A 27,265-nucleotide genomic window follows, 5' to 3' on the forward strand; every position below is an offset into this window, starting at 1 on the left:
CTCTTGAGCAATTTGGTGGCTAGAGCACTTGTGTGTATGTGAGAACCAAGCCTATAGCTTGTCCAAGCTCTAACACCTCTCAAATGGCCGGGTGTTGAGGTATAAATAGAGGCAACTCCAAAAACTAGCCCTTACTCCAACGGCCACAGAATCTATGGTCACCGACTGATTTGATGCGCCCAACTGTGCACCACCAAATGAGTTGGTGGTCTCCCTCAAGGTAGCCGTTGAGGCACTAACGCCTGGGCCCAAGGTCACGGACTGATTCGACGGGCTGCTTCTACACCCACCTGTGTGGCTATAAAACTTCTTCAAATCCACCCGACCCGATCCTGAGCCGAGCCGATCACACTGACTGATTCGGTGGTGATCCGCTGTGTCCACTGAATGAGTCCGTGATCACAGTAACCGCTGCCTTGGCCCTGCTGTTGCCTATGGTCACCGACTGATTCGGTGACATTTCTTTGTCACCACCGAATGAATCGGTGGATTGAGACGATGCTCAATTTCAATAAGATTCGCTTCAAGTCTTCACGTGTCTTTGTCCCGGTTTCTCTTTCATGATGTCTTGGGTTGCTTTAAGGTCTTCTATGGTCTTGTACATATCCTCTTGACCTTTGTTCCATGTGTTTGATTACCCAAGTCCACTACTTTGTATCCATGTGAACAAGCCTTGTATACTCGCAAACATTGTTAGACACACAATCATCAAATCGTTAGGTCCATTTTCCTTACAGCGTCAAAAAAAGATTTATCGGACGTCTGAGCGTGGTTACTCCGTTTTTCTTATTGCAAACCGAAGTTGGACATGTCCAACAGTTCAAGACCATATAGGACGGTACCCTAGCAAATCCATGCACAAGTTCTAGAGTTTCCAAAAAAAACTTTCTTTTGCGTTCTTTTTCTTGAGCAAATCGTCAAATCAAGGGGGGTTTTATCTATTTGAGATCTTTTTGGAAACTGTGTTTAGCTATGCTTAAAATTTGTGAATTTTAAAGGTCGTTTGATCCAAATTTTTTTGATTCTTTTCTCTCGTGCCATGCCGAAGCATTAGCAGACAAGGTATTTACGGATCATCCCACAATGTAATGACAGGTAGTCCAATAATCGACACGTATTGAGGACATGTATCCCTTTTCTAGAGCGCTTTTGGGAGTGTTCGGTGTCCCAGACTCCCAGCCCATTTTGGACCATCCGATCTAATGGCGACAGAGGACCCTTTGTGATTGCCGTTTATCGGCTAGTCCGATCGTCCTGTCCCAACTGTTTGAGCTCAACTTTGCATCAGTTCTTTTGCATTTGCTTCCATGTTTTCCTAAGATCGCTCCTATGGTCAGTAGTCACTTTGACTACTTTTTTGGGACATCAATCGAGTTTCTTTGGAAGAAAAATTTATGGCCATCTCGGTCCTTTGTATAGTTATAACAAAAAAATCATGCCACACAAACAGCTAATTAAAATCATACAATGTTGGGAATGTTCAGTATTGTAAAATTTTGAGGAAAGTCGAAGTAATGAAAAAAACAGATGAAAGGTGCATGGATTGGGTCCAGAGTTGCATAAGAAATCTTGTATGGGAAAACAAAACTTCTACTTGAGTCTCTTTGGGGATTTTCCTGCAACTCAAGTGTGAGCAGGTGACCGTGGTGTCAGCTGTGCTTCCGCAGCTAAACCATGACAAGATGGAAAATGGACTGATCAGTCAGCCGAGACAGCCTCAAATCCCTGTCAATGGGATAGGAGTCACAGGTTGAGCTAATCAAACCCATGCCACGCAATTCAATTCAACAAATTACAGACGAGACTAGCATTGACTTGAGAGCGTGGCAGGCTGCTTGAGTGACGAAAGGTCTTGCTCTGCACGCCGACATAATTTTCAGACCACGGATCGAATAACTCGTCCAGGTTGACCCATTCCTGCGCATAAAATTCAAATAAACCAGCCAGTTTGACCCCTTCATACATCAATGTGCTGCCTGAAGCTTATTTATATGTATGCATGCTATTGAACTTAATCTGCAGTGTTCCTACACAGCTGTTCTGCTTCTCTTCCTTGACGTTCAGCCCGCGATAGATAGTACTTACTGCACTACACCAACAGCTCGACGTCGACGGGATCTGATTAAAGCTCTGGAGGTTGAGTCGCCACAGTTGCAGAGGCCAACAAACCATGGAGGTGAGCAAAACCTGTGCCTCCACTAGCAGCGTGTGCTTACTGCTCTTTCTCTGGTTCCATGGAGTGACCATGGCCATTGCCGAGCCATCGCCACCACAACTGGACAAGGCGCAAGAAAGCATCATGCAGGGTATCTCGAGCTTGGTGAGTGGGAAATGGAACAGCAGCTCGAATGGAACGGAGTCAATTGCTCGAGTTCCAGCATCACTGCGGTCGTCACTCAGCTTTCCATGTCAGGCGTTGGCCTCTCCGATGCCACCATCCTTTCCTCCATATGCCAACTTGATACCTTGCGATCGCTTGATCTCTCCAAGAATTTCTTCACCAGTTTGCCAGGCCAACATCCACCCTGCCCCATGAAGGATGGATTGCAAACGTTGAATTTCAGCAGCAATAGGCTTTCTGGTCAACCCGGCAATTTCTCTGGCTTCCCCAATCTTGAGGTTCTTGATTTGTCCTTCAACTATTTAGGTGGCAGCATAAGTACCCAACTGACTTATTTGCTGAAATTGAGGTCCTTGAATCTTACATCCAATCACTTTGAAGGCTCTGTTCCTACAACCATGGTTCCCTCTTTGGAGGAACTTGCCCTGTCTGGTAATAGATTCAGTGGTCAAATTCCAATGGGTTTGTTTGGGTATGCAGATCTTACTCTCTTGGACCTCAGCCGTAACAACTTAACAGGCAAAATCCGAGATGAGTTCTTGAGCCTTCCCAGACTCAGCTCTTTGCTCCTTTCAGGTAACAACCTCAGCGGGGCAATACCGCAGAGCTTGCTGAACCTCACCATGTTGTGCAGTTTTGCAGGCATGCCCAATTCCAAAAGGAATCACCAAGAATATTAGGATGTTAGATTTGAGTTACAACAACCTCAGTGGGGACATTCCATCTGATCTCCTCTCACCTGACCGTTTGGAGGCTGTTGATCTCATTGCCAATAGGCTTGAAGGCCCCTCATTCCTGGGAACTTCTCTCAAAGCCTTCATCACCTGAGACTTGCAGGAAACTTACTCAACGGAAGACTACCAGAAACGATCGGTAACGCAATGAGCTTAGCTTATCTGGAGTTGAGGGGCAATCAGCTTGTGGGTTCTATACCATCACAACTTGGCAAATGCAAGAACTTGGCACTCCTAGACTTGTCATCAAATAAGCTGCAGGGTGCTCTACCTGTTGAGCTGGGAAACCTTGACCAGCTGGTCATGGTGAAGCTTCAAAAGAATAATCTTAGTGGATATATTCCAAATTCATTTTCCAATATGAAGAAACTGGAAGTATTTTACCTGGGTGAGAACTCATTTACCGGAGAGATACCTTCCAGAGTTGTTCAGTTGCCAAAGCTCTGCTATATAATCTTGCATGGCAACGGCTCAATGGAACGATTCCATCTTCAATCAGCTCACTAACAGGAACCATCCCCATGATGCCAACCAAACTGAATTTAATTGAACTAGGTCACAACTATCTTGAGGGGCATATCCCTTCAAGCATTGGAATGCTAAGTAACTTGGAGTTTCTTGATCTCTCAAACAATAACTTATCAGGTCAAGTACCATCCTCACTTGCAAGCCTGCAAAGTTTTACATATTTGTACCTTTCTTACAATCAGCTCTCTGGACCCCTGCCTGACTTGCCTAGATCAGTGCGGCTTAATGTGACAGGAAATCCAGGCCTCAAAAACCATACAGAAGATAGTGACACTCCAGACAATATGGCACACACCGAAAATGACTTCAGATAAGCTACATGGGTTGCAGCAGTTTCTTTCGTAGTTGCCTTCACAATCTCCTTTTATGCAGCTGGCATAAGGATGTGGTTATTGCAAGATCAAAGGAGCTACTGCAGATGACCGTCCCTGCTGAAATGTCTGCAATGGTCACTGTGTCAACCACTGTGACTGTCACACTAACCATTACAGTGATTCAGTGCTAACCCTTCTGATGCATGTAGCTGTTCTTCATAATTATAAAAGAAATTCGCATGTCCAAGATGGCAGTCTTTAATGATGTACTGAAATAAGCATAATTGCAATTCAAAACTTGGTTGCAGTTCCGTGCAAGTCATCAACAGATGCATTAAAACTAGATCAACAATAAGGTATAGTTCTCTTTGAGTGGGTACTTTCTTAATTGGGATTGATTCTTTCAGCTGGAGAAGGAATGTCACATGTAGCTCATAACATTTAATGCTTTAAAAAAAGTGATTACATGAATCCTAGACAACAAAAGCTGATGATCCTTAAAAACATAGCAAAATGGAACTTTCTCATAAGAAACTGAAACTAAGTTCCTGTGATCAATCTCAGTCATTAACTATGATTATGAATAGTGAAAAAGACATTCGACCACGCACATGCACAGCCTAACTTTGATCAGGATAGATTGTACTTGCTCTCTTATTTTAGAAGCACCTGCAGGGTACCCACCCTCCCCCCCCCCCCCCCCCCCCCCCCACCTCCAAACCCCCCCAGTTACATCCACCGCAATAGTCAGTGAGTGAGCACGTTGAGCAAAACTTTTCACAAGGAACTGTTTGCACGGGACTCTTTCAGAATAAGTTTGACAGCTTTTGTGAACAAGAAGAAAGGTAGAACCTAAAACGGAGTCATCAACTTGGAGCAAATAATATAGTAGCAACATGGAGCAACAAAAAACAAAACAATTCATAGAACAATGCTTTTACCTTGAATAGATAACTGCAGTAGTAGAAGAATTGAAGTATATGTCCTCCCTTTAATAACTTCCCTTGCTTTCTGGCTTTCTGCAATCAGATATCCTGAAAACTTATAAAGAATGGCAACCACTGCACACTGGAAACAATCAATGTATGCTTGTAACTATTCAAGCACAACTTCCTGTTTGAATCACACTCTTTAAGCAGTATCTTTAATCTTCATTAATGGTTCTGAAAATTGCATTCTAAACATTAAGAACAAAAGGATGGCACAATGAGGCGTAATCAAAAAATATTTGCAATGTGAGACATGAGAATTAGAATGATCAAATGTTTATCAGGAGGGCTCGCTTATCAAAAGTGTGAATTGATACTTACACAGACTCAGTATACACATTGACAACTAGGCAGCAATTATGAGGTAATTACAGGTAAAAAAAATGAAGCCTGGCATTTCTATATAGCGTCTTCCTAGAAATCACATAAGATCACGTTGCAGCTAACAGGTGACTTCCTAAAATGAGAAAAAAAAAAGTATAGTAAATGACACCACTGTCTAAATACACTTCATCAAATGCTTTTCCAGAACTGGTATTCCTTGATGACAAACACTTATTTGGCCTGAATGTGGCATCCTTCTGGGTTGCTCCTTAGCAAAAATCATCATCCAGAAACAGGCGAGGCAGAGTTGACAACTTATAATCTGTGATACCAATCGATCCAAGGTCAGGTTGAGGTAAAACCTCCAACTCCAGTTCTACACCAATCAATCATGTCTGATCATTGTGAGCAAAAAGATTCCCAAGATATCCTGCCAAATGTTGGCGAAGAATTATCCATCAGACGATACTCGAGTCTTTGTATCTAAGAGGGCGCCCTTCCTTTAGGTAGCCATTGCCAACCTTGGGAAGTGACAACATCAAGGTCTCATCATCCACAGAATCTTGACATTTTAGTGGCATGACTTCAATGGCAAACCCATTCTGTCTATCATGCTTTCGTCGTGTGGACAAAGATTGTCCAGGACCTGTTTGAAAAGAAAATCTCAACAGACAAAACAAAACATTCTCAAGGAATGCATGAAAATTGCATGAATTACGACATACTGTCAGCCATGTCCTTTGTCTTGTGAAGAAGAAATGTCCCAGAAAGGATAGTCAGGAAACCACACATCTCTGTAACAATTTGTGTTGGATTTTGATGGTCCCAATCCTGCACATCAAGAAACAAACCGATGATAAACTTAAAAGGTATACTTTTTGTGAGGTAGATAATTCAACATAAAAGGCACAATCACCATGCATATATAACAATTACAGAAGCAAATACTTGAGTCAATACATAGATAGAACCAGCACAGGTGCACAACTTCAACAGCAAGTATATGTAGGTAGAATTCTTTCTGAACAAATTACAAAGCCTTGGAGCTTTCATTTGGCAAAGTTAAGCCACTAACGTGCGAAATTCTGTTAGCATTATGCTAGAGGCCCAAATGCCTATTATTCTGAGATATATTTTCTAGTAAACAACCCCCACAAGACAACTTGAGAACAAGATATAGGCAGATAAAGAATAGAATCAAACAGCAAGCCTAAATTTTATCACTTTCTCCACCAAAAAATGTGCATTGCTTCTCACAAAAGTAATACAATGGATTACCTTGAACATTATCACACTGGCTATTATTGTTAGTGATGTAAACATCACGTAATATATTGGTGAGACCACTGCTGTATTAAAGGTATCCAGAGCCTGCAATTTAAATAGGAAAACACACTAACTTAGCTTGCAAGAAATTTATTAACCATATTTTAAAATATTAGAAGATCAGTTTGATAAGAACTGCAAGTGACAGTTCAAAGTTCAAACACATAGCACAGATTATAAATAAGCTGCATGCATAATTAATGTTATCCGCTTCATGTAATATGTATCCTTCTGGAGACAGACAATGTAATAAGTTGACAAGTTGTTTGAAGGTCCAGTGCTAATTCAAAAGCCATTCATCTATTGTATCAAAAATTGATCTTATGTCAATGAATCACTTCAAATGTTTATATATCTAGTATCCATTGTACACTCAAGAATGAGAACTGGAGCTAAGCAATGTGGAAGCTTACGAGGCTAAATGCCTAAATTTCCATTGGGTTAGACGCATATATGCTAGAAAGACATTTAGATGGCAATAATGAAATGCAAGCTGCTAAGCCAGCAACATATGGAACTTGTATTTTTTTTTCCATGTTTCTGGAAAGGGCAGCAATAGTGGATGACAATAATCTTTTCAGAGTAACTGGCAACCAACAATCTACAACAATAGTAGGAGCGGCAAAACAGAATGATTACCTTATTTAGATAGTTAATCTGGGTGCTCACACAGGTGGCCACAATTAGAGCAAAAGCCCAAGTCTGAGGATAGAATAATTGGTTTGTTCCTGAGAATGTTAGCTTCACGGCAATTCCAAGAGCTCTTACACTCATAACCTGCAAAAATTCTTACTATGAGATAGAAAATGGAATTCAGTGTGAAATCCCAGTAGAGACATCAAAAAGATTGTGCTTAACCTATATGTATGTGTGTGTGTGTGTGGTGGGTGGGTTGCGGGGGCAATACCGTGAGTGATCCCAGAAGTGAACACACTCCAATGTACACCATTATGTTTGTTTGCCCATGATGAGGGACAACAAAATATATAAGCACTAAGGCTGCTGCAACTACTATAGCCGCATAGCAAAGGAAACCTGCAAAGAAACCAATAATGAATAAATCTAGCCCATGAGAATTGTAATAAGATTGTAATGATCATAATGTGAACAGCCAGATACTAATCAGTGTAGCAAATACCTGGTTCAGTTGCAAGATCCCAAACTTCCTTTACAGAATCAATGTTCCGCTCCTGTGGAGCATGGAGTACAATTGTGATGGATCCAACAACACAGAGAACACAACCAAGTATACCAAATGTGTGCAGTTTCTCCTGTAGAATGACATGTGCAAGTGCAGCACTGCAGAAATTACAAAAAGATTGTCATCTCAATTAAATAACTAGTTAGGAAAAGCACAATTCTAGTAAGTTTGACATGTAATCTTCTAAATGTACCTGATGATTATACTGAGTGCGCCAAGAGGAGTGACAAGGATAGCAGGAGCAAATGCGTAAGCAGCAAAATTAGCAATTTCACCTACAATCACTGTGCACAAAAGACATGTAAGTAAACATTTTTCAAGATTCTTTCATTCTGAAAGTTTCAGTAACATGTTCTCCTAAACAAGATTGAAGCAGTAACTTTGCTAAGGAAAAAGCACATAGCTAAACTATAGAATCTCAATCCATCCATTTCCTATGAATAAAGCTCAACAAAGATTTTACAAAGAATACTCAGGAAGATCAAATAGCCTCAAACAGTGTTAATAATGAAGTATCTCATTCAGATGATACGATCTCAAGTTCTCAACTTTGCTAGCATTTTTCATGGCCCAGTGCTGGTCCGTTACTCCAACTATATTACTATTATCCACTGGCATTTATGAAACTATCAAAAGCTGCTTTATGAATGAACTGTTACTCTCCCTAGTGGCCTAATACAAACTGGCAGCATCTATCTCATTCTCAACACGATCGTTTCTGCAATCATTCTTCTGTGCGGAATATCAACATGGACAGTGTTAGATGACAGGGTGAGAGCCAACTAGATCAACAAAAATAACGGAAAATGTTCAAACAGAACACAAATATATACATACAAGTGACAGAGGAAACAGAGTATCGTAATAAACAAGGTCAAATTGGGACGGAAAGAGGGCTTACTAGAAATCATGCCTATCCACCAAAGAGGCTCCATTAAGTAAGAAAATCCTCCATATCCTGGTTTATGTAGACAAAAACATCTAATTACAGTGCGCACAAAAACAATGTGAAAAGCATAACGACATTATTTTTGAAATACAGAAGAAGGATATCAGTAAATTTATCAGACTCAGTATGCAATGCACAAACTGTTAACCAAACATTCTCTGGCACATTGCAAACTCGGACTCACTCAGCTCTTTCCTTATAAAGGAATGTAAAACAAAAGTGACAGACAAACTCAGTTTCATTTTTTACTTAATTGACCCCCTTTGCAAGTTGCAACTGAAGAGCCGAAGGAAATAGCCTTGACTTGATTGGACTACTTTTGCAAGCAAACTTTTTTGCATCAGCGCAGACCCCAAGTCTCCAAGATATTGCCCACGCCGTCAAATCATTGCAATCTTTTTTCCACCACGCAGAAGAGAATCAATCCATCCACCCAATTGCAATGCAAAGAAGCATGAACCATCTTTGACTAAATTCAGTGGCTGACTCCATGAGGCTTTGCTATCAAGCTGGTCAATTTTCCACGCAACCAAATCTACCACAGAGAATGAAATTGACCTCTTCGGAGTCAACTAGGCTCCTCTGAGAAACTAAATCAAGAAAAGGAAAAGCTTCAGGAAAAGAAAACTCGGATCAGAATCCCCAAACTGGACTCAACTGAACTCCAGTTTACCGCCGACAAGAACAGCCTACCACATTTTTTTTCAACCGCGCAGATCCCTCTCACCAACCAAAGCAAGAACACCCACCCGAAACCGCGTGGCAAAAGGGAAAACCCAAAAAAAAAAACAAGAAATCAATTTCAGAGCTTCAACCCGATTCCAGTATCCAGCGAAGCAACCACATGGCTGGCAACAGGCCAACAGCACAACTCGTCCGCACCTCGCCGTCGTGCGAACCAACCAACCCAACCCACCCACCCACCCACCGACGGGGAGGGAGATCCAGACAGGAGAGCGGGCATCCTCCGACGGACGACGCGGCGAACAGGGGCCCCTCACTCACCCGCGCGGACGCCGGAGTCGGCGGCCCTCCTGAGCCCCATCTTCTTGACGATGAAGCTGGCCCCTATGAAGGCGCTGGACGACACCGCCAGGACCAGGCCCTTGGCGTTGTCCGACGACATGGCCCCACCGCGCCCGGCCGCCGCCGCCGCCGGGGACGCCGGCGCCGCCATCCACTTCCCCAGGCAAAACCCCGCGGTTCCGCACTCTACAGCCCCGCTGGTTCCGTCTCCTACGCCTCCGCCGCCGCCGCCGTCGCCGTCATGGGGAGTGGGGCGAGGAGAGGGGGGGAGGTCGGAAGCGGGAGGGAAAGGGCCAGGATGGAAGAGGTGGGAATTTTAAGGGGCCGGGACTTTATATGCTGCGTTAGCCCTTGGACAATCAGATATTTACATATGTGTACATATGTAATCCACCGTGACTGCTAGATGGATCTGCTTGTTTTATTCTTAAAAAAAAGTTGGAATTTTGATGATATTTTTGTAGGATTTTGTTGGAGATTGTTTGTGATTTGCGATTTCTGGACTGGATTCCTAAAATATATAATAACCACTCTTAAAAAATAAAAGCTTTTTATTGTTAGTTTTTCAGTTAGCGGGTTAGCACGGTTCAAAATGCGAACAAGTAATAAAAGGAATCTAATATATTCCACTTCCGTGAAGAATAAAAAAAAGAATTGTTTAACATTCCAAGAAACATCTATGATATATCGCGTGTATGTTTCATGAGGGAAAAGAAAATTTGTGCTTTTTTATTGTAAATTTGAGTGCTCTTTCTTAGTTGCTTTTAAGCATAATCATCAAAGCTTGTGATCTCAAGCATTAACAAGAACAAATTAACACTAACACCTTGCTATTAGCATGATTTTGCAATGTTTTACACCTTTCCAGGCTTAGGAATTCATGAATTTGTTAGCCCAAAGCTTGGTCGAACATGGCAGAAAAATAAATAAGACAAATCAAGAGGAAAGAGACTTTTTGCCAAAATTTAGCAATTCATCTCATCTCATAGAGTTTTGAATGTAGAAAACAAGCTAGTTTCATTTTTTTATACCCATCCGCATATACTAATAACTGGTGGGAATGTCGAATCAGATCCGATTTTTTACACGAAACTTCTACAGCGTTCCCATCCTTACCTTACCTGTTGCCACACACGTATCCAGCCCAAAAGAATGCAATATTTGTTTGCAAATACTGCGCCTACTATATTCATGGTAAATTTACACATAGCAAACCCAAAATCATACTCCCCCGTTCCAAATTGTAAGTCATTCCAACTTTTTTGGAGAGTCAAATCATTTCAAGTTTGACCAAATTTATACAATAAAGTATTAACATTCATGATATCAAATAAGTATCATTAACTTTTTCATTAAATATTTTTATAGTATATCTATTCGGTACCATAAATCTTTATGATTCTCTCTATAATTTTAGTCAAATATAAAATATTTTGATCTTCCTTATAATTTTCATAGTATAATTTTTTCCCATCTACATGTATATTGATTACTCATGGAATGTCAAACCACATGATTACCAAACCCGACTTTTATAAGAAACCTCTCCAGCCTTGCCCATCCTTTATCCATTGCCAGACACGTATTCAATCCAAGAGAACACGATATTTGCTTGCGAATACTACGCCTACTACTGTATTCATGGTAAATTTACACGTAGCGAAAGCCCAAATCGTAATATCCTAAATGCACATGGACGCGCATGCGAAAACCCTCCAAAACTCTCTCGAGGTGAAACGAAATGAACGGGTCTTCCGTCCAGCGGGCCCCACGGGCAGAAGACCAGAAGTCCAAAACCCGCTCGGACCACGCACGCGACCGTCCCCCGCGGACGATGCGAAATCCTCCGTCCGTCGCCGCATCCTACGGCTGGCGTCCATCCCGTCCCATGGACCGGGTCCACGCGCGCGGCGGGCCGCGTGGGGACTCGCGGTTGCGGGGCCCGGGAGCACGTGGGACATGCCCCGTCTGGACGGGAGGGGAAGGAATCTGCCACGCTGGCGCCTCCTTTTCCGTTCCGGTTCCGGCTTCGGCTCCTTCAAGGCACTTGCTTGGCTTTTTCAGAAGTTCAGACATGTTTTTATCCATTTTTTTTAGCACATGGAGTTGAATCTTTTGTGCTTTGCGTTTATGTCAGTGTTATTAGGACTATGTTGTTGCAGCTAAGATATGATTGTTTGGAAGAAGTTGTTGCAGCCATGTTGATGCAGTCTATGTGTGTATCTCTAGTTGGTTTCCAGCCCAAAAGTTTTAATATTTTGGATCTTACTCTGGTCAAGAAATGGCAACAAGATTTGCTTAATCGGAAATTGAAAAAAAAAAGGTGTCCACATACTTTGGTACTACCGTTGTAGTTTGAACAAAGCTATAGAAATATGAGGCTCACTAATCACGTTCTCTTAATGATAAGTAAGGGCACAAAGAATGGAGGGTGAATATAACACCAGGGAGAGGGGGCCAATTTCAGCGTTAGCTAGCAATTATACCTAATATCTACTAACTTCATCGAGAGATTGCAAAATTTAAGGGAAGGCCATGATCCCAATTGGCCATCACTGAGCTCCGCCAGTGCGCAATTGGCAAAAGGAAACAAACACCTTGCGGTTTGGAGCTTTGATTCACTATGTTCGTTAAGCAAGTTATTGCTAAGGAACATAAGCTTTGTTTTTTGAGTAACAAATAAAGCTCTACTTCCTGGAAAAAAAAAGTAAACCTTGGTACAATGCTTAAAGAAGGTCTTCATAAGATGGGGATCAGATTTATTTGGTGTTCCTGATTATTATATATAGATTATAGACTAGTTGTTTGGCCACTCTAGTATCAAGGAGAAATTGTTGCGCAGAAAACTCTACGATTTAGATGGCCCGTCAGTTCCTTCATTGCCGTAGGCTCCACCAGCCATGGGTTAGGATCCTATTAGTGCCTGTTCTTAGGCCTGTTCCTAGGTTCATGTTAGACAGCCATTTTGATTACTTTTACCGTTTTAAGCACAAAGATTGCCATCGTGTTATCTTGTCCTGTTCTGTTACGTAGTTGACTGCTCGCCATCGTGTTGTCTTGTCCTCGGACCTACAGAACAGAAGGGCCCAAAAACGAGGGTAGGTGCTGGTTCGGCGTGCAGTGTACCGCAGACAGAGACAGCAAGGACACCTGCAACGTCCAGCGCTCCACAAACAACAGAAAGGCTGCAACTGCAATGTTACTACTGCTTGGCCAGCTTGCTCAGGGGGTGTTTGGGTAACACCTACACATCGGATGTTTGATACTAATTAGGAGTATTAAATATAAACTAATTATAAAATTAATTACACAGATGGAGTCTAATTCGCGAGACGAATCTATTAAGTCTAAGCAGTCCATGATTTGACAATGTGGTGCTACAGTAACCAGTTGCTAATAATGGATTAATTAGGCTTAATAGATTCATCTCGCGAATTAGTACAGGGTTCTACAGTTAGTTTTATAATTAGCTCATATTTAATCCTCATAATTAGTGTTCGAACATTCGATGTGACCCTCCTAAAATTTAGTGCCTCGTATCCAAACACCCCCTCAGCAACAGCCCTTTTTTTGTCCCGTTGCCATGGTGACACCGTCCGAAACTTTTTACTACTGCTCGGCAACAGTAATTCTGCCTCTGAGTTGTACAGTACAGACAACATGTTATAAATGTGTTCGATAATGAAACGTGTGTAGTTAAAGGTTTAGAACTGCAAATGTACTTACACGGATGCGTTGTTTGATGCTGTGGTCGGGACGAAAGCAATAAGAAACGATCCGAGACGAAATCACGTTATTTTGACGGAAACAGGCGTGGGAGGTGCTTATCCTTTATATGTAAAAGCGATGATATTTACAATTTACGAGGCTTTAAGCCGAAAAGAAAAAGAGGAGGGAAAAAAATTATAGAGGGGAAACGCATTGTAGAGGTAAAAGCGACTAGAAATATGTCTGGTTGGAAACGAAACCATTTTATTGGAAACGATACTCGGTTGATGAGAATTTCACCATTTTCACCGTGGTGTGGTCCTGTGGAAATAGCACGTGTAATTTTCTTACAACACACCGCATCAATGTTCAAATGCCCATATCATTAGCTGAGGGAGTATGTGCATACAAACTCTTCTTTTTCCAATCTTTTATTAGTATGTGGCAAGAGACATTTGATTATGCGAAGATGCGAAGTGGCACAGAAGAAGATGGTGATTCTTCCAACAATCATTACGCAATCATTGTCATGATCGTAGTCACCGTACCACTAGCATCTGGGTACCAGAAAGTAAGTATTGTATGCTTATTATTTAATTAACTCATAATTTAGGGACCACCCTAAAGTATGCACGCATTCTAGTTTCTTTTTTTTTTCGAAAAATTCTTCTAGTAGTTTCTTGGAACATGAAACAAGTGACAAAAGGTTTCTGCAACATGCCAAATTAAGCGTGCATAGGCGTGCCTTCGATGTCAGCTAGATGAACAATTAGAGTAGTTACTAACTAAAGCTATCACAACCGACTAAATAAAAGATAAGTACTAATCTATTATCTATGTGATATTCAACAGATGAGAGAGAGCGCCATGTAAATAATTTGATTATTAGCTACATATCCTAATTCTTTTTACATAAATTTCTAATATGTATATCTACCAAAATTATTAATCTGTGTGGAAGCATGGATTGATGGACTAGTTAGATAAAATAGATATTAAAATATTTGTCATGAACAATCTTCATATTACTGTTTTTTTTGAAAATATCACTGCATTTTACTATAAGAATTTTTAGAATGGATGGAAAAAAAATGAGAGACATCCATCCTGAGAAATCTAACAATGGAAATAAAGGAAGTACCTAAAGAGAAGTACCAAGTAGTATCAAATTGGTGGGACCAAGTACCAAAAATAATCCTTAAATTTAATTTTTTTTAATTATTTTTTCAAATCATACAGTGGAAACAAAGGAACTACCATTAAAGTAGCAACAAGTACCGAAGGGTACTTTTAAACCACTGTAAAAGAGCTCTTTTACTATTACATAGGGATAAAAAAGTAATAATTAAATAAGTATAAATGAATTATGGAGCAGTCAATTAATATCTGCCCTCCTAACAAGATACTTAAGATTAGCTATAGCAGGATTGATAAACTTCTAATTCTATTCCTAGGTAGGCAGGTAGCATATCTACGGCAGTTGGCAACTGCTCTCTTTTTTGGCAGCTAGTTTTTTTTCTTCTTCTTATTTTCTTGTGGCTGTGGGATTGGGACGAGACCATTTGACTTGCCTAGCTGTGCCTTTGGAGGCCGGTCTGAATGTGCAACATACATGGGGCCAAAATGCATGGTCCTCCTTGTATTGTTGCTTCAATAATTGGATGGCAACCTTGTGTGCTTTGCAAGATAAAGGCTCGCAGCCATGTGGCTTTGTGAGTTGTGCTTCATCAACATTTTCTCTAATACTGTGTAATGCATCTCGTCGTATCAGCCTGTCTGCAGGGTTCTCATTAATTCGTATGTCCGTCTTTGTACACACACGTAAATGCGCCTCCTTTTGTGTAGGTGGTTCTATGATTTGTATGGATTTTTTTCGTATGACCATGACTACACAACATATTTGAATAAGGAATAATTACTAGAAACATTGATCTCCAAGTCTTATTCTCAAAATTATTACAACTTATTGCACAAAATAGTTATTGTACTTCAATCTCCCATACACACATCGATCTCGAAGTCTTATCCTCACAATTCAGAAGAGATAACAGGGACTGAAAGGGAAAAAAGGAAGGAGGGAGACTGTTCAGAAGTCACATGCCTCTGCAATTTGTTTTTTCTTTACAGCAAAATGTTAGGCCAGAGGAAGGCAGATATGCACTCCCTTATCCATTTCTTTTCAGCGAGGAAAAGATAAAGGAGGGGCACTGTACATGTAAACTCTGAACAGGTGCCAGCTTCCCAACGTAGTGGCAAACGTGCAAACGTGCATACGGGGTCGGGTCAGGATCCATGTTTGTGCAGGGTACACAACCACTGAAATTAAAAGGATATTTAGAGTAACAATAAAATTCTTTCGTTCTAAACAGGACAATTTGGCCAAGTTGAGACCTTTAGTGGGACACCTGATGCGCGAGGGACTGTTTCCCAACCTAGAGCGGTTTATATATGCTCAGGGTGATCTGAAAATGTAGAGAAAAAAATCTTTTTTGATAATTTTTTTGGTTAACACAAAAAGGAAACATAGGCCCTGTTTGTTAGAGGAGCCAGAGAGCTTATCCAATGCTGAACTGTTTAGAGTCAAGGATTGGAGCTAGTTGTTGAATTGGGCCACAGCGGAGTTATTGCCAAATGGTGCCTCTGCCTCCCAACCAAACTGAACTAAAAGTGTACAGCTACTTCACTTTTGTTTCCGTATGGTACCATGCACGCCACGCCACATATCCAACCCCATACACATCACTTCACTAAATGATGTATTGATGTGTGTGCATCCAGCGAAGTGGTCTCTTATTGTCATCATAATAAACCCCTACAGTACTTGTAATTACACAGTCCACATGGAGCGGATAACCGTTAACCGGTGTTGTCTCCCTCGCTGGATTTGGAGAGATCCAACCACTGGACCAGTGGTTGCTTCTGGGCCTGCCACACACACTTGGGATACTTTGCCAAGAGTCGAGCCAAAGAAATAGAATTATTGCCACGCGGCTAACTGATCATCAAGTGGGTTCTAATAAAAAAGAATGAAATAGAATTGAATAAAATGATCAAGGAGAGCTCTGTGTGCAATCTGTCACACCCTGTGACCATGCACGATGATTGAACGGGACGTGATGAAGTAGACGAGCTCTCATTGGATACACTCATGCGGCTGCCGACGAGAATTTCACTAAGACATAAGGAGGATTCGCTACTTGTATAAATATGGACAATGAAATAAGATTTCAATTCCTAATTCTCTCCTTCTCGTCCTCTCTATCATTGACTAACGGCCCCACCGTCCATAGACCAAGCTCATTTGAGAAAAAAACTCTTTCTTTTATGGTACTTTGGTTAAGTATTTTTTTTCACCCCTGCATACGAATTTTTGAACCAGATCTGGATTCCGCTGTTTTCTTCTTCGTCCACTCTCTCCTTCATCCCTACAACGCTCCTCCCATTCCAACGCCAAATCACTACGTTGTCGCCCCTACGCCGCCCTTTAGGATCCGTCTTCGGCGGCTCTTGCTGCTAGATCTGTGGCCACCGGTCTTCACCAGCTAAGCCATCGTCTGGTTAGATTTCTTTACATCCCTAACTCTACCCATCGGCCGTCCTCCGCCATCCGCATTCATCGCCCTACACACCAACATCGCCACCTCCAAGTAGTCATACCGCCATTGAATCCTCACTGAAACCACCTAAAATCCTAGTCCTAATCTTGCTAGAGCTAGGAATCGCCCGAAATGGAGAAGATGGGTCCAAGCTTCCTGAAGAGTGGGAAGATGAGATTGGATCTCGTCAAAGATCATAAGGAATCATGGGCTGTTGAGGAGAGGAAAATATTAGGGAACCGATTCGCTTCAAAATACTCAGGTATTGTCTATCATTTGCATTTCTATATCCATGGAGGTAGACAAATGACACCTGGAATTGCAGCTAGTTTCGAAATTACACTTCAGTTCACTGAGTTCTAGTATTTTATTTCCATACAGATTTCTCTTTAGCACATATTGTTATGACTTTATGCAAATGTATCCTTTTCTAACGTCATACATACCATAAACGTGGTGATAAGACATGCATAATCGGATTGGTAGGCCCTAGTGTTGCATTGCTTTTGGTCTGTTAGTGCATCTTTCTATTTGGTTTACATCACGAGATGACATTTGATGGCACAGTAGCCCTGGAATATTAAACATGCTAATCCATACCATGGCCGGTCCAACTGTAGGTACTAAAGCAAAAAGCCGAACTTTGCTGCTGGTCCATGAGTGCACCTATGTTTAGGGGAAAGATAGCCACTTTGTGACATCTTTTGTAGGTGCTCAAGGAAATATCTCCAATGATTGGCTTCTCTGAGCCAATCCAAAATTCATTTATTCTGGTTCCAGTTCCCTCTAAATTCCCAATTTTTTTCGTGGACGTTTTTGGTGTGACATGTCCACTCCACTTATCAAGTTCTCTGTTCTTAACTTCTTATAATAATAGTTACATGAGTGGGCTGTGCCATCAAGCACATGTCTTTCCAGGTTTCCATTGGCGCTGGGTCCTTGCACTATTCTGAAATCAAATATGAACACAAAGATTTTCAGTTGCCACCATGCTATTTCAGGTGATTCTTTCACAATTTGGATACTCTCTACCTGGATATGTTTTGGATGCTACTTACTTCCAAAGGATCTCACCTTTGCTGGCAACAGTACATCTTCAGAATCTTATCTCACCAAGATGACAACACCAAAGGTAAAACAATACAGAGCCAGCCAAAACAATCTGTTGCCCAAGGCCATTCATTCAGACATCTTTTCCTCTCAGTGGAAAACACTGCTGAACACCTCATTCAGTCATCTTTACTCTTTCCCCAGAAGGCCAGAAGAGCATAGGACATACATAGACAGGGAGCAGGCAGATCAGATTCCATCTTTCCAAGCAACATCACATCTTCAGCAGAAAGCCATCAGAATGCATGCCATCTGGGCTGTTTCTCCCCCATCCAAAAACACAAACACTCCTGATCTACATGTTCATGGATTCCAGGCAGCCTCCCTTTGCTTTCCAATCACCCCAGCCATGCTGCACCAATCCCTTTTCCTCAAAATGTACTGGCTGTTTGGTCCAACCAGCAGCATCCTTTATTCACAGCTTCTGTTAGGCAGGCCAGGCCCATGAACATTCTTTAAGCTGCATTCTACAGCATACACAGCCTTTACCCCCCTGGACTATTGAGTGCATACTGCATAGATCCTCTGCAGACTGCATAACATGTGATCATTTGAAGCATCAAAGCTTTCAGTGCCTGTCATTTTGGCTCAACAGTGTGCACTAATCACTGGACAATTATTGCCTTGTCCTCCGTGTCCTCAAAGTTGAAACCCCAGGAACCCATATCTTCAACAGCCAAGCCAATTTCAGGTAGGTAGATGAGGATGTTGCACCATCCATGACAGTGAGCACTCTCATGCCATAGCTGCTAGCTAGTAGTACACACCAAGTGTTCCACATATATAAAGATATAAATATAGATACAAAGGAGCTAGGGAGTAGTGGTACTGGTACACACATACATCAACACCACACATATATACACCTTAAAGATTTTGCAGGTTTGCAAGAGACATGGATGACTTCACTTTCCCAACTCTGTATGCAGGAGGGTTCCCTCACCAGCTCGGCCTCGGCGGCTCCTCCCCTCCGCCGTGGTTCCTCGCCGCCGCCGCCGGAGGGGAGGAGGATGAGGACGAGGAGAAGATGGACATGCTGTGGGAGGACTTCAACGAGGAGCTCGCGAGCGCGCCGCCGCTGTGCCCGCTGAGCCCCGTGATCAACAAGGGAGGGCTGGCGATGAAGGAGGAGGAGGCCTGGCTCGACGACGAGCTCATCGTCGTCGACCTGGAGAAGCGCGCGAAGCATCTCCATTCTCCACAGGACGGCAGGGTGGTCCGGCGCCGGCGGTGGAGCATGGCGCTGATGCTCAGGCTGCTCAAGAAGCTGTTCCTGGTCAAGAAATCCAGGAACAACCCGAGGACCGCACCGATTTGATCCTTCCTCATCAGATGGGCTTAGGCTGCTACCTCCAAGAGATCAATGGGGGATGAGTGGTTATATACAATATATCAGAGTAATGTTTTGATTAATCGGTAGTGCCGTGTGACATGGATTTATACAGGTGTACTTGGTTTTGCTCTCACAAGGCAAACAGCCTGGTGTGTTCTTTTTTTGCTGAAGATTGTGTTTTCTTAGCATCAGTTTAATCCTAACTGCCGGTTATTGAATTTGAATTTTGGTATACCTTATTTGTTACCGTTCAAATTCTTCATGTGGTTGTTAGAATTGCCCCCCATGACTGTTTTTTTTTTAGATTCAAATGCAGCATCTGATCATCAACCAGAGAATGTTCACTCAGAATCATGCAATGCGCATGCCACAAACTAACGCTGAAATGTTTGTCAACTTAAATTATTGGCATTTGATATGGTGTGTTCTTTTTTGCTGAAGATTGTGTTTTCTTAGCATCAGTTTAATCCTAACTGCCGGTTATTGACTTTGAATTTTGATATACCTCAATTGTTACCGTTCAAATTCTGCATCTGGTTGTCACTTGTCATAATTTCCTCCCATGACTTTTTTTTGGTCGAGATTCAAGTGCAGCATCTGATCATCAACCAGAGGATGTTCACTCGAAATCATGCAAATGTGCACGCCACAAATTAACGCTGAAATGTTTGTCAACTTAAACTATTGGCATTTCATATGTTCATCAAGTTTGGAATTAGTTGGCACACGGGATACTGTTCTGAGTTCTCCTACCACGTACGTGCCAACAACCTCGTAGATGTAGCCATGCCTTTGCCATCAAGAACCTACCGAAATGAAGGGGCCATTAACTGCAGATGAGCCAAAGTTTCTGGTGGCTGCGCCAGCATCTGTATGTGAGGCAAAAATCAGACGCCTCCAAGTCCCCAACCTCATAAACACTGCACTAAAATGTTGCAACCAACAAGAAGCTGCAATCAGAGTACCGCCTTTCAACATTAGTGATCTAAATGCCTTACCTTATCCATCACTTGTCTTAATCCGGTTCTCCTAACCACACCATAAAGAATGTACAGTTGCAGTACTTGTGTACTCAATTCTCCGGCTGACGAGAGGTCTTTTTATTTTTACTTTGGGTGGTACCATTTGTTAAATACAATATGAAAGCAAAGCAAGACTGTTAACTAACTGTGACATCCAAAATCAGTTTCCTTATCGTTTCAATTTTTTTATTCAATCGTTTCAAAAAAAAACCAGTTTCATTTCACCCGTCTCCTCATTCTGATGTTCTTAACCTGCAGACTGAATCATTGAGCAATGATTAGGTTAGGTCTCACTTAACCTGCTTCTGTTACCTCGTGTTTAGCTGTTGCTCTTGCCACACTGATCACCAGTACTGAAAAAGGTCTGCTGACGATGAGTGATCTTTCTCCATTGCTGAAGTGCTGGATTGAGTAGAAAGGAATTAAAGGATGCCTGCACTGCTGAGGCTGACTGAGACCTCAACACGTGGTCTTGTAACCATCAGCAGCAAGCCAACAACTAACAGTAAACAGAGTGAAGCAACAAGGAGCTGGATGGCCAAGAGCACAGCCATGAGATGGATGCAGCAACCAACATGCAGGTTGGTTTCGAACAGCAGGACATTGGTTGTGAAACTTTTGTGCTTTGTCAGGTTTGTTCTCACAACAATCTGCAGCGGATAGCCAGGGGCTAAAAGACCTGATCTTGTGCCCTGCAAGATTTGCTAGAATGCCTGGGCTACTGCCATCTCACAAGTCACACCACAAGAAAAATTTCAGTAACTAGCAGCCAGTTTTTGTCAAAACTTCTGTTGCACCCTAGAGCCACATGGTTGCAACTACCACTCCACCAGCCAATGCAAGGCTGATCAGGTAAATTCCGACCGCTCTCCTGCTTTTCCCACTCCTGAAAAAAATATGTTTTCACTATAAACTGCAAGAAAAGAATTAATGGGTGCACAGCAAATTCCTATAACATACTGTTCATATATATATACATATATATATATATACATATATACATATATATATATATATATATATATATATATATATATATATATATATATATATATATGTTCGCAACGACATTATTTGACCGGCACAACATCATTCCAGTCAGAACATGAGCACATAACTTCTGTTTATTGTCACTTGTTTGTTTCAGTGAATTATGAGTGCTCTCCCTCTTGAAGGAGCACAGAAGCATTCTCCAGCATGTGAATAGTTACCAGTCTTCTCATTCTCTAGCCGCAGGTCAATGGATCACGCTCTCCGATATGCGAAGGAAACCCTAGTCTCTGCTGCTGGCACGGAGGAGCGGAGTTATCTCCGGGACAACCCGATAGATGTGCACTTTTATGTTGTCCTCCTTGAAAAGCTCGAAGACGCATACATCAAACTTCTCCAGATTGTTTCCTAGAGCAAATTTACCCCAGCCACCACTGAAAGAGGCGACAGAGCGGTCGCTGTAGTAAACATAGTTAACTTGCCAAGGCTTTCCTAGGGGATCCCAGAGTGTCATCTTCTTGCTTATCCGGGGAAGTGACTCTCTGACAAATTCGCATGTGATGTTCTGCAATACAAGGGAGTAAGTCAGAGAAGCAATGAGAATATAAACGAGCCAATGGTAAATAAGCCAAAACGTGCAGGGCACAAGTTCAGGATATACGGCAATGCTATCCACTGGACAAATGAAAGAACCTGAAACATGATACTAACACACCCCCTCCCTCCCCCCCCCCCCCCCCCCCCCCTAACTTACATAATCCAACAAGGGATCGGAAAGCTAGGGAATCAAAAAAGTGGTTAAATAAGCCAAACTACGTGAATTTGCAAAGTTACTGGAGAAATGTGGAAAACTATTTACTGTTACAAGAACAGTTTGCTGCAGAGTAGAGAAGCATAAATCGGCGATAAATAATAGATTTTCACAGATGTGATAGCTACACCATAAAAACTACCTAGAAATGGAATGCCAAGAGTAATGAATATAAGAAAACACATAGGAATGCAGATCTATACTTAGATCAAGCTCATTATCTCAAACTGTGGTGCCTGTGAATGTCCTTCAGCTATGCCCAGCTGCCAGTAACAGTATTTTTTATACACTAAACAATTCTATATTTCCAGGAATGGACCCATAAGTCTATAGTGTATAGCCATGTTATCACATTAATTTCCTGGAATGCAACAAAGCATACAACACTAGCAAACTATGATCTGTACATTTTTATCTATCAAAGTAATGATGCTTAATTTTCTTAGAACATACTTCAGTATTATATTCAAGGAATTTATATGCCATCTGAGAAAAATTCAAACTACGGTGCACATTAAGGAATCCTCTTCATGCAGGCAACTACAAGAAAGAGTTTTGAGCTCGATATAAATGAAGTAGCATATGGGAAATAAGTGACAGTACCATGAAAAATCCCACATAGACATACGATATACATGAAGTAGCATATGGGAAATAAGTGACATTACCATGAAAAATCCCACATAGACATAAGATTCCATCATTGTTTGCACGGCAAAAGGATTCTTTGATTTAAATTCCTTTGCCCTTCTAAGAGCAAGGCCCTTCTCTTCTTCAGTTACTGGACGCCTTTGAGATATTACTACTGGTTGCCTGGCCCTCCTCACAATGACTGAAAGATGCAATAGCATCAAATTATTCACAGAAATCGTGCAGTCCAAAGAACTGACTCTTATTAACAATAGATGATGGCAAATTCACTGTAATAAAACTATTTAGGGGAGAAAAAACTTACATTTACCAAGCTTAGGCATATTCTTGTCTCTGACGTGAGTCTTGTTGAAAGCGGTAGATTCGTTTAATATACTGAATGGGGTATCTGTGATATGCAAAAGTTACCTTGAGTGAAAAGCATGGATGGCAATAATTCTGAATGAATACTAGCTAGAAAAATAATGGTTGCTCATGAGTGTGCTAGACAATCTATGCATGTAATCAGGCAGGCCACCAGGTTGTTTTGGTGCTAATGCTGAACTGGGATTGCAATCCTGTTTTGACATAATAGAGCACTTATTTTTAATGAGAAGAGTCAGTGGTAATCTTAGCCAATTGCCACCGCCAATAAAGAGCGTGGCAACTACATGCTTGCAATGTCAGAGCACGTGGCCTCTTAAGTTCTGACCATGGTTTTTCAAAAAACAAAAAAGTTCTGACCATGCAGGACAACTACTCAGCAGTACAGTTGCAGGCATGTGCTGAATGTATCAGTCATTTATGCAGTTACCCTGCACTCAATTTCATGTTTTCAATCAAAAACTACTAAAATGATTGCAATATTAACATTATTCAGGTTACATCTCAAAAGAAAAGTATTAAGGTCAGTATACATTTTTTTAAACATTAAGGTTCTTTTACCTTTCTCAGTGTTGACAATTGTTGATGCATCCTTAGAAGTACGAACAATAGCTTCAGGACTCTTTTTCTCAGCTTGCTTTGGAACACTAGAATGCCTCTTTGATGCATTGCCATCTGCTACGATATCATTCACTTCTCTAGTCCTCTTTCCTGTTATTCCATTACCCTCCTCTGGGGGGAGAATTGATGTCTCAGAGGTGCCACCTGCATCCATGTCCACATGGACCTCTTCTTCATCATCTTCAATCTTAATCACTACATTGTTAGTACGCTTCGCAACCAAAGATGGTGGGTCCACGACACCAAATGAACCGAACACTGTCACGGAGAATCGTGAGAGTCCATCATATGTGAAGACCAAGAAGTGACCTTGCTTGACAGAGTGATCCGTAACAAATTCCTTCCACCCCTGCTCAAAGAACAACCCTTCGGAGTCTGAAGTAAGTACTGCCTGCCATGTGTTGCCACTCGGACCTTTCAGGGAAACCAGTCCAGTAGGCTGCTCCTTGAGGTGTTGGTGGAACGCCGTCGGAATTTTCTACACATACCAACAATTAAGAAGCTGTTAGTTTTTCTCCTCTAGAATGCACACATGAACTTGTTGACACTGAGGCAAGCTGCATGTGTGACACAATCTCAGATTAAAAGTAAAACCAGCAAACGAACAGTGTATATATGGTATGTGGTGTAATAGTCTGACGGTGCTGGAATATGCAATCACAGCCAGGAGATGAAACATTACTGAATACTCCTTCCGTTCCAAATTGTAGGTCGTTTTGACATTTCTAGATTCATAGATTTTGTTATGCACCTAGATATACAATTATATGCAGATATATAGCAAAAGTTACAATTTGAAACGGAGGGAGTACTCGTTATCAGTGTTACCCGGACACCCATGTCATAATCCTTTTGCGGAGTCAGCATTCCACACCAGTTACCAGTGTTGAATTCCGAGTGGTATTTGCAGTGTCACAAACACTTGCCGAATTGGACAACCAAACCCAAATCGGACACAGATACCCGCACCAAGAAGAGGTAAATGAGTAAATGACACGCAATCTACTAACGGCTAGAACATTAGGAAAAGGAAATTCAGGAGAAAAAGTCTCTCTTTTTTTTTGGCACCGCAGGCAATTTTTGGTCGAGAGGCTGTCAAAAATTTTGCCGCAAATATTATTAGAATGAGAAAAATCAAAACAAACTGTCGCCCGAGTTTTTGAGTGGAACCGGGCCAAACACACACACACACACAACCACAAAACTTCCCCCGGACAACTTCAGATCAAAGCCGGCATCGCAAGCAATAGCATTCGGATTTCTAACGGAGACAGAACAAGTCGGACCATCGTCACAGCATCTCACGGAGCAACAGCAATAAGTAGTAATTTTCCTTTTTGGGGGAAAAAAGAACCGAAAAGCAATAGCACAGTCCTCGCCAGTCGCCATAGATGCATGGATTAAATGGAACAGGGGACGCAGTGAAAGAAGCTCACCAATCGCTCCCGCGACTGGTCGGGGAAGAAGATCTTGAAGAACTGCTGGCCAGCGCTCTTGGCCGCCGCCGCCGCCTCCTGCTTCACCTTCGCCGCTGCCTTCTCCTTCCCCTTGCCGTCTTCCCTCACTTCATTCTGCTTCCCCTTCTGCTTCTGCTTCTCCTTCGCCGACTTCTCCTTGCCCCCTTCCCTCACCTCCTTCTCCTTCCCCTTCTGCTTCTGCTTCTCCTTCGCCGCCTCCTTGCCGACGGCTTCCCTCACCTCCTTCTCCTTCCCTTTCCCCTTGCCGCTCTCCTTCTCCGGCGCGGCGGCGGCCGCCGCGCCGCTGCTCCCCTGATGCTTCTTGCGCCCCGCCGCCATGGCCGGCTTCTCTGCACAGAGCAACGAGGAACACCCGGAAATGAACAAGATTCAATGATTACTCACGCCGGCGAGCGGCCGCCGCTATAGATAAACCGTGGACAGTTAGCACAGACTTACTTTGTCGGAGCCTGGACCCTCTCTCTCTCTCTCTCTCTCTCTCTCTCTCCTCTGCTCTACTCTCTCTCTCTTTCTCTCTGGGTTTAAGGGATGGCTATGGCGAGGACAAAAGAGTTGGTCTTTTCAGGAAAACAGGGGAGAGGGGCTCGAAAGGCGATGGCCTCAGACACCCTCTTTGGGTTGGGTTTTCTGAAAACAAAGGCTCTCCGTGTTTGGGTTGCTGTGCTTGTGCAACGTGCTTCTGGACTCTAGCCAGATTTTGTCTTTTATGACTTGATCATCACCTAAGATGAGATTGTCACCATCTGGGATGAAGGCTGGAATCCTGTCGAGCTGGGTGTGGGAAGAGGGTGACCCTGTATTCCAAGTGTGTTATTCCTAGTCCTTGTCGAGTAATACTTAACGGTGCGACAAAATGATCGTCACTTGATGAGATCAGGTTGTCACGATCTCGATCATCACCTGAGATCAGATTTGTCATGATCTCGGATGAAGGCTGTAATCTTGTTGAGCTGGGTGCGGGGAGAGGGTGAGTTCCTCGTCCTGGTCGAGTAATACTTAATGGCGTGGCAAAATGAGCCGTTGAAAGAAACTTCCTTTTTATCGCGTGAAATCTTACCGTGATCTAATATGAACTCGCGGAACTCTGGGAGGTAGCTAAGTGGCACGCGTGCGCGAGCAGAAGTAACGGGGTGCACTTGGAAATGCCGGATCAAAGAAGTCGGAGATTCTAGCCATTGATCGTGTTCAGAGGTCAATTGTTGTGCCTCCATCTCTACTCCCTCCGCTCTCTAGGATCTATACCTGGTTTAGAAGAAGTATTGGAACAAAAATGATTAAAGTCAAAAATTTACTAATAGAAATTTGCAATAAAAATTTGGAAGCCTTTTAATGCAAAAATAATTTTAAGATTACTTTTTCAACACAAAGAAACCTGATGCAGAATTTTCTTAGAAAATTAAGATCAGGAAGTTGACCTTGTGTAGTGCCGAAGCCACGTTGGGGTGGCCACACCATCTAATCTTGGGACGCAACACCTAGTATGGCCTCCTTGGCCAATGATGTTAACAGCGGCGCCTATGGCGATAGAGGTGGAGGCGGCGGGAGGTGGATGACGATCTGGCTAGATCTCATCTGTGTCTGGTTTCGATGTGTGAAGGAGAACATTAATGGAAAAGAAAAGGAGGAAGTTATTATTATATATGGATCCTACACTGTAGACTAGCTTGTGGGAAAAATATGTATAGCCACCAAGTACAACTTGCAGATTTGAAAATTTCCACATTTTCTCGGTGCCAGACTGTCGAATGATGACCGGGCTCCGTCACACTTTTTATGAAAAATATATGATAAGTCATAAGTAGTTCGCTTACAAGTGGACCTAGCACATGTAAGTGGGGCTACAACCCAAA

General features: G+C 42.3%; 3 protein-coding genes and 1 pseudogene across 3 annotated transcripts; 2 read left to right on the plus strand and 2 right to left on the minus strand.

Moving 5' to 3' along the window:
• Nucleotides 1–1,918: 1,918 nt before the first annotated feature.
• On the plus strand, nt 1,919–4,239 carry LOC140223553 (uncharacterized; annotated as a pseudogene).
• Nucleotides 4,240–5,166: 927 nt separating this feature from the next.
• Nucleotides 5,167–10,019, minus strand: LOC117867107 (probable magnesium transporter NIPA4). The gene is made up of 9 exons (XM_034751450.2): nt 9,712–10,019; nt 8,659–8,715; nt 7,951–8,041; nt 7,695–7,855; nt 7,464–7,591; nt 7,196–7,333; nt 6,509–6,601; nt 5,956–6,061; nt 5,167–5,876 (listed from the first exon to the last, which is right to left on the minus strand). Exons 1-9 carry the CDS (start codon nt 9,881–9,883, stop codon nt 5,689–5,691), a joined length of 1,134 nt encoding a protein of 377 aa, XP_034607341.1. The 5' UTR covers nt 9,884–10,019; the 3' UTR covers nt 5,167–5,688.
• An 8,964-nt stretch (nt 10,020–18,983) lies between these two features.
• Nucleotides 18,984–19,725, plus strand: LOC117833639 (uncharacterized). Its single transcript, XM_034713210.2, has one exon. The coding sequence runs from the start codon at nt 19,042–19,044 to the stop codon at nt 19,462–19,464; it is 423 nt and encodes a 140-aa protein (XP_034569101.1). The 5' UTR covers nt 18,984–19,041; the 3' UTR covers nt 19,465–19,725.
• Nucleotides 19,726–21,571: 1,846 nt separating this feature from the next.
• On the minus strand, nt 21,572–26,061 carry LOC117833638 (B3 domain-containing protein Os11g0197600). The gene is made up of 6 exons (XM_034713208.2): nt 25,854–26,061; nt 25,374–25,744; nt 23,878–24,415; nt 23,258–23,341; nt 22,971–23,134; nt 21,572–22,056 (listed from the first exon to the last, which is right to left on the minus strand). Exons 2-6 carry the CDS (start codon nt 25,731–25,733, stop codon nt 21,775–21,777), a joined length of 1,428 nt encoding a protein of 475 aa, XP_034569099.1. The 5' UTR covers nt 25,734–25,744; nt 25,854–26,061; the 3' UTR covers nt 21,572–21,774.
• Nucleotides 26,062–27,265: the final 1,204 nt, after the last annotated feature.

Source organism: Setaria viridis, chromosome 8 (assembly GCF_005286985.2).
Source record: "Setaria viridis chromosome 8, Setaria_viridis_v4.0, whole genome shotgun sequence".
NCBI classification, from domain to species: Eukaryota; Viridiplantae; Streptophyta; class Magnoliopsida; order Poales; family Poaceae; genus Setaria; species Setaria viridis.